The sequence below is a fragment of the Anneissia japonica genome, unplaced genomic scaffold (assembly GCF_011630105.1).
Source record: "Anneissia japonica isolate Jap-2015-1 unplaced genomic scaffold, ASM1163010v1 scaffold466_len1169948_cov191, whole genome shotgun sequence".
Lineage (NCBI taxonomy): Eukaryota > Metazoa > Echinodermata > Crinoidea > Comatulida > Comatulidae > Anneissia > Anneissia japonica.
Window position 1 is genome coordinate 691688 of NW_022689540.1, and position 8172 is coordinate 699859.

General features: G+C 35.2%; 1 protein-coding gene across 1 annotated transcript; it reads right to left on the reverse strand.

The window, feature by feature from the left end:
• Positions 1-4053: 4053 nt before the first annotated feature.
• Positions 4054-7319, reverse strand: LOC117125265 (zinc finger protein 883-like). The gene is made up of 2 exons (XM_033271734.1): positions 7184-7319; positions 4054-6993 (listed from the first exon to the last, which is right to left on the reverse strand). The coding sequence occupies exons 1-2, from the start codon at positions 7221-7223 to the stop codon at positions 5303-5305; spliced, it is 1731 nt and encodes a 576-aa protein (XP_033127625.1). The 5' UTR covers positions 7224-7319; the 3' UTR covers positions 4054-5302.
• Between the last annotated feature and the right edge of the window lie 853 nt (positions 7320-8172).

Here is an 8172-nt window from a genome sequence, read left to right on the forward strand (position 1 = left end):
TAGATAAAATGACAGTTGAATGACCAACAAAGACAACTGAAGACAATAGTTCGTCATTAGAAGTTATTTAGTATAACTTTATTATAAAATTAATCTCAATATCGAGTTGCCATCCCCGGCGTTGTCAGTGACGTCGTATAATTTGTGTGCGATTTTTACCAATTAACCCCTAAGTAACAAATAGTTGAGCCATTGAGTACCTTGCAAATTAACCCAGAAACCCTGTAGTTTGTTGATTGTTTATTGGTAGCGTCCCTTCGCTGCCAAATAGTTTTAACAGTAAATAATCGAGCAAAGTGCGCTCCCAAAATGATTATGGGTACCGAACAAAGATCTTATACCAAACAACCTACCGTATACCGTAATTATAAATTGATGTCTATGGTGGTATTCAATAAAAATGAGTGACTCGGTCACCGTAAACATGAATAAATAATAGCAATTAATGAAGACAAATGGCAAAGTAAGTTACTTAAACACTAACAAGCAATTTACAGTGTAGCCATATGATATTAAAGCTACTAAATGGGAACAAGTTAGTGCTACTGGTGTTATAAACATTGAAATGTCTGTTTGGAAAAGTCACAGGTGTATGATATACTGTACAGCCCATAGGAAGCAATTTGGAAGTGCGGGGGTGGGGAGGAAATAAGCAGTCCTAGCCACGAATAATTGATGAATTTTGGTGAATGTTTATTAGTTATTTGATTAACCTCCCGTAATATGACTTTATGTATGTTTTGTAATATTGTAAAAAAAAAAAAAAAAAAAAAAAAAAAAAAAAAAAAAAAAAAAAAAAAAACCGAGAAACAAAGAGTATGCAATGTATAGAGGAGATTTCCCGTCGATGAACACACGAACGGTACTGGGTAAAGCCAACTTGATTTTTCGCTTTGAACAAGGAATCTATTCATAGAAGTCATATGAAGATAAGCCTATCTGAGAGTGACTCTAGGGTGGTTGAGACCAGGATGTATATCTCCGACTTTAAATTGAACAAAGATTGAGTTCAACAAGTATACACAGACCATAGCCCATAAACGTAAACAATTATATTTAAAAACCTAATAAATGTATGTGTAAGTAATCTTTTGTAATTATGAATAAAATATGGTATGTGAAAGAATAAAGAAGGAAGAATAGGAAAGATACTCGGAACGGCTGACACCGAAAATATACAATAATAATCAGTATGTCATTATTGCATTACGGTTTTGTAAAAATTTGAAGGCACTAATCGTCATCTATTCGTAGAAGCCTTATGAAGAAAGCCTACCTAAATGGCCTAGACTGGCACGAGACCATACTCCGGCTTTGAATATAGGAAGATTGAAACGTACTAATAGAGTATACAATAGAGAATACAATTGAAAATTTATGTTAAGTATATGTAAGTAGTATTAATAATTTAGGTTAAAATTTCTGACACGAATAAATTTCGATTTCTTTCTTCAAAAGGTATACAATTACACTTAAAATGTTAGCAAATGCTTTAATTTTTCCTATTTTTGATTATTGTTGTTGTGTCTGGTCTCATTGTAATGTTAAAAATTGTAACTGTTTACAAGTTCTTATGAATATTAAGTAGGATTTTACTATCTGTTGATATTGAGACTCCAGTTGATTATATTTTAAGTGTCTGTGGATGAAATGCCCTTGGGTGGAGTAGACTACATGTGATTTGGAATGAAAATTACTTCTTAAGACTTTCAAATACTCGAAAGGATATGCTCCTCAATATTTGTCTTCAAATTTACCTTTAACAATACCGTACTACCCATTCTGAAGGCACACGTAGCCAACCCATAACAACGTGGTTCTTCCAATGTATAATATCGGACAGGGAAAAAGAAAATTTTTATATCGTTCATCCAAAAGTTGTAATGAACTACCACACAAATTAAAAATTAATTTCTAATTTCAAAATCATTTAAAACAATGCTTTAAATTTTCATTTAATTCATTGTTTATTACATATTTACACTGTATATGTTTCTCGTCACTGCGCTGCCTGGCAAAAAATAAAATTGTATTTTCATTAAAAATTACGATTTTTGGCAGTTGGAGAGTGTACTAATGTAACCGGTTGTTACTGTCCAGGTTCAGGATTCTCTGCAGGCCTGTACGCAGGGGGGAGGGGTGTGCGGCGGGTGCGTACGCTCCCCCCCCCACACAAAAATTACAAAAGGTCCACATTTCCCAGCGTAGAAAATTAAAGACAAACTATCACATGCTCCAAAAATCCATCCACCAAAAATGCTTGACCAATCAGAGCAGTTTCCAACTAGGACTGCCTCTACTTTGTCGTACAAGCAAGGCCTTCTAATTGTACTTTACTTATCAATCCAATCAGAACATTTGTAAAGCTTATAAGCTTTTTGAGTAATTTTAGAGTTTTTCCCAGCCGTTGCGTGTCAATAACTCATCTTCTCTCTCTATATATGTTTCACTAGAATTATCTTTATTCTGGTTTAAGTCTGCGAGTTTTTCCCAGCCGTTGCGTGTCAATAACTCATCTTCTCTCTCTATATAGGTTTCACTAGAATTATCTTTATTCTCGTTTAAGTCTGCGAGTGCCCATTTCCTGCCATTTAAAGGTGCCATAATCATAAATTTCCTTTTCCTCAACCCCAACCACAATGGGGTCGGCTGAGGTGGGTGGACCCTGGCCAATATTTCTGTGAACGTCCCTCCCTGGACCCCTCTATTTCGAATTCCTGAATCCTCCGCCCCATACAGTATGTTAAAGTCCCTATCTGGCCCGGAGAGTGTGGACGTATTCGCTTAAAAACAACAAAGTGATTTATTGCTTTCCCTACCCTGTTCCCAATCAGATCAGTATAGGCTTATTTTATGAATTCTCGATTTTTTATATTTTTGACATCTACCCATCTCATCCACGACGTAAAGCGCTTTATATGATTTGTTCATATTCGCAATTTCCATTAATTTCGTTTATTTATAATATAACATTTACATTTGTGGTAAAAATTTAGTATTCTCAATACCCAATGATATTATAGGTTTTTTCAGTGTGCGCTGGACCTACATTCATTTCTTTTCTTTAAATTTATTAACGTTTTATTTACCTTGCTCTATAATTTTGCATACCGTAGACTATTGACCTATGCAGTGAAAATACGAAACACAACATGGTTGGAAGTGGCACGTTTCACATCTAGGCTATGTGACGTGTATGTCCAATTTGTAGGAATTTATTTTACTCCGACCTCGATTTATTTACATTTCTTAAAATTTTAATCATATTAATGAACGTTAACCCATAGTATAATTAATGACATTTCCACAGTGTTTTTAATTAGATTGATTTAATTTTGTATAGATCAGTTTCCTTAACATATCAAAGTTGATATTCATCGTTAGGCCATCAACATTTTAGATAGACCAGAGAACATTTGAAAATAAGAACACTGAATAGTGTTGCTCTCAAAACCAGTGGCGGATTGTTTTTAGCGCACCACCCCCCACCCACCCCACCAAGATTTTGGTCCACTTTCCACAAATTCGCACCCACCCAATAAAAATCCTACGTACGGGCCTGCTGTGGTGATGTTCACACAATGAATGCACTTAGACATTCTTGTCAGTTTTCGAGTATTTTATTCAACTGTGGAACGATAAATGAAAGAGCATACAGTAATTTAACTGTCAAAATTATTATTATTATTATATAGCAGGCCGGACAATTACATTTCCCTGATGATAGCTAGAGTACTATGTACTGCAATAATTACTTTGCATTGTGTCTGTAAATCATCTAGTCTTTGCAGAGTGTATAACCACAACAAATAACCTATAAATAAATTATTCCATTAACATTATTAAGAAACAAGAGTAAAGTTGAAAACGACCTTACCTGTAAATCAATAGGCACATTCACATAAGTTTTTATGATAAAGTTATCATGATCTATACTTCATAAGTTTAGCATGTTCTATTAAATACTAATGATTTGCAGAGTTGCATGAAAACTACCAGAAGCAAAACCAGTGAGGTTGTCTCAAATATCAGAATGCTAATTGGTTGAATTCGATCTCATGAATTAATTTATCATTTTATCAAGGTTAATCATGATGAATCATGATGCTCCACTAGGTGATTAAGCTGAGCACAGATTCTTGTAAGTTCACATAAAATGACGGACTGGCTTGAACATGATAAACTCTGAATGTGAACCTAGCTATTATGAGAGAGAGTGAAGTTTCTCAGTGACACGACAAGCTATACAGTACTTTATCTAACAATTTTACAAAGTCCATTTTCTTGAGGTTTCTTTGCACATCATAATAAATATAAAATCAAACTGAAAACGGAACATTAATACGGTAATCATTATCCAATGTGTATCCAATACAAATATTCCTTTACATGTATAAAAAATGGTTTAAGTCTAATTAAATCGATTTACCAGCCAAGTTTTCAAACACAGATAAACATGATACTTGGGGTGCGTTCGGGCGAGTTTTTTGTGGAGTCTAACACAGGAAAAATCTGGAAACGTCCATTTCCAGTTGTCGCCCGAACGGGAATGCGGACCACCTGATGATATCCACTGATAATAATACTCTGCAAATTGCAGTGTTTTTGGAGAAGCAAAAGTGGCATGTGTTGGCAGCAGGGAGCATTTTATATTATTTAATCCCCTTTGATTGTGCAAGAACTAAAGTCTGTTAAAATGTTCATGGTCCCTGCTTCTTAATATTTCCAAAAACAAAACTGAAAAGCTCAATAAAATAAATGATATCAACGGAGGGCTAGCCTACAATCCAGATTGTTACCCTACTACATACGTACGCCGAAAGCATACATGATTGTGGTACCACTGCTTATTCGTTTAATCTGTTTTATTAATACTTCAATTGCCAAACGAATGAAAGTTTATTCTGGGTTTATACGCCTAAAATGCACATCTTCGATTTATTAGGAGTTTTCAATGTAGGCCCTATGCTTTATGAAGCTTATTGTTGAATACATTCTAAAATAAATGCCTACGGAGAATACTAAAGGTTCGATGGCCCAACAAGATAAGCAATGTAGAACTATGAAATTAGGATAGAGGTCAGAAAGAGGAGGTGGCAGTGGATTGGTCATGAAATTAGAAGACCAGCAAATAACAGCAGCAAAGTGGCAATGACACGGCAACCAGAAGGGAAAAGGAAAAGAGGAAGACCAAAGACAACATGGAGGAAAACAGCGGAGCAGGAAAGGACAGCAATTAGGTGGAGATTTTGGAAAGCGGCTGATGAAACAGCAAGAGACCGGGATAAATGGAAAGATTATGTTATGGCCTTACTGTATGTGCCTCATGGCAGGAAGAGGAGAGTGAGGCGAGATGAGGTATCCTCAAATGGCTTGTTAAACTACTACTTTGGTTAAACCTCTTTCCACAATATTCACATTCGTATGGTTTTTCTCCTGTGTGTATCCTTAAATGGTGGTTCAAATGATCACTTCGATAAAACTTCTTCCCACAGTGTTCACATTCATATGACTTTTCTCCCGTGTGTACCCTCAAATGGCTTTTTAAATTGAAACTTTGATAAAACTTCTTTCCACAATGTTCACATTCATATAGTTTTTCGCCTGTGTGTGTTTTCAAATGTGTTTTTAAACTACTACTGTGATTAAACTTTTTTCCACAATGTTCACAGTCATAAGGCATCTCTCTTGTATGTACCCTCAAATGCCCTTTCAAATCACCGTTACACTTAAATGTCTTTCCACAATGTTCACATTCATAGGGCCTTTCTCCTGTATGTATTCTCAAATGTGTTTTTAAACTACCACCGTGATTAAACTTCCTTCCACAATGTTCACATTCATAAGGTCTTTCTCCTGTATGTATTCTCAAATGTGTTTTTAAACTACCACCATGATTAAACTTCTTTCCACAAAGTTCACATTCATAAGGTCTTTCTCCTGTGTGTATCCTTAAATGAGTTTTTAAACTACTACTGTGATTAAAATTCTTTCCACAATGTTCACAGTCATGTGACTCTCCTGTATGTACCCTCAAATGCCCTTTCAAAACATTGTTACACTTAAATGTCTTCCCACAGTGTTCGCATTCATAGGGTCTTTCTCCTGTATGTATTCTCAAATGTGTTTTCAAGCTACCACTTTGATTGAACTTCTTTCCACAATGTTCACATTCATGTGGTTTTTCTCCAGTGTGTATCCTCAAATGTCTTTTTAAATTACCACTGTTACCGAATTTCTTTTCACAATGTTCACATGCATGTATTGTTTCTTGTGTGTGTGTCATCAAATGCAGTTTTAAAATAGTATTGGTATTAAATGTTTTCCCACAATGTTGGCATTGAAACGGCAACTGTCTTGTGTGCATATTTAAACGCCTATTTAATCTACCAGAATGATTTGATTTTGTTCCACAATGCTCAAATGTATATGGTGTGTCTGATGCTTGTGGAACATTTTTGAAATTGCCACTTTCTTCAAACATTTTTTCACAACTTTCACTTTCACATGTTGTCTTTTCAGTGTATTTTCCTAAATCATCATTATTGTTGTTTCCACAATCGCCATATTCATATGGCGTTGTTTCTCCAATGTGTTTCATCAAATGTGCTTCCAATTCACTTCTGCTGTCAAACTTCTTTACACAATAATCACATTCAAATTGCTTCTCCTCTATTTTAATTCCCAAATGAGTAGTCAATGCAGCTAAATTGAAATTCTTTCCGCAATGTTCACATTTATATTTCACCTCTTCATTTTTATTTTGTAAATTCAAACTTGAAGTTTGTTCATGTTCATTGTATATTTCACTCAACCCATCATCGGTAATGCATCCAGCATTTCTATTTGTTTCCAATACCATACATTTATTGGTATCTTCATATTCTTCTTGGCCTAAACATGCTGTTCCGCAGTTTAGGTCTGACGACAACACTGGCAATTCCTCTGGCATAAAATCATTGTCGTCATGTAAATTTTCTTTATTGCATTGACCTACAAAGTGAATAACAAATAGTGGTGATTATTAACATTAGTGGTTTACGCACATTTTGGTTTTGCAAATCTACTCTGGAGGTCACAAAAGTCTTCTTAATTGAAAAAGGACTTGGGATACAAAATCCACCAATCAAATGACAGGGATTTACTTAGGTGCGCTATAATGTACAATACCAAATAAACTCACTTTTTTCAACCTCAATTTTGTAATTTTCATGCTCCGGCATACTGCAAATTCTTGATTTTGCAAGCTCTGATACTGTGGGCAACAAAAAATTATTAAAATAATTAATTTATAATGAAAATGATAAGTTCGATTCTTGTTGATAACCATTTCCAAGAATCCTGAGGTAACTACAATGGTGTTCATGTCGTGCACAGTTTGAGCAGTGGCGGACCATCAAGGCAAGCAAGGCATGCAGTGCATACCCTGGCTAAAAAAAGTAAGAAAATATAGTAGTACAGTTTCTGCGTTTGATTTAGCATTTCTTAGCCACAATCTTCTATATAAACCTTAATTTTTCGAGTGGATTGCTGTAGTTTATTGGAAAAGCAAAGTTTTTCAATGTTTGGCCTACTTTGGTATCAAGGATAAGTTACATTCGGGCCTATCACATCATACTCTCAGCTGCTTAAAATTTCCGCATGGCTGGTTTTCAATATCAATCAATCACGCATTCAGTGAGGCAATGGAAGTCAAGAGCATACCCTACAACACTTAAATTTGCTATTGTGACAACCATGTGGTGGCGTCAGAATATCCAATTTAACACTGGAATGGAAGCAGTGCTTCCAAGAGTATTTGCGCATGCTCTTCAACACGCAAATCAGGACCTTCACTGCCGGTCGGGTATTTTATAAATATGCCTGAATCTCAATGATTAAAGTTTAAATAAATTTGCATGCATATAACCGGTATAGAAGAAACTTTGAATTATTATTATTTGAATTGAAATATGTTAAAATAGAATAGGAATTATTTTGAAAAGAAGATACTACAACCATGCCAGTATTAAAAATAACATACATTTGTATTTTGGCTATAGCGCAATCTGATCCTGTATAGTAGTAGTAGGCTTACAAATTTTTCCTACTAGCAGGCCCAAACATCAGTTGCGTAGGGGTCTTGAAATGGAAGGGAGCTGATGTGGTGGGAAGGTAAAGTGGGGATCGGTG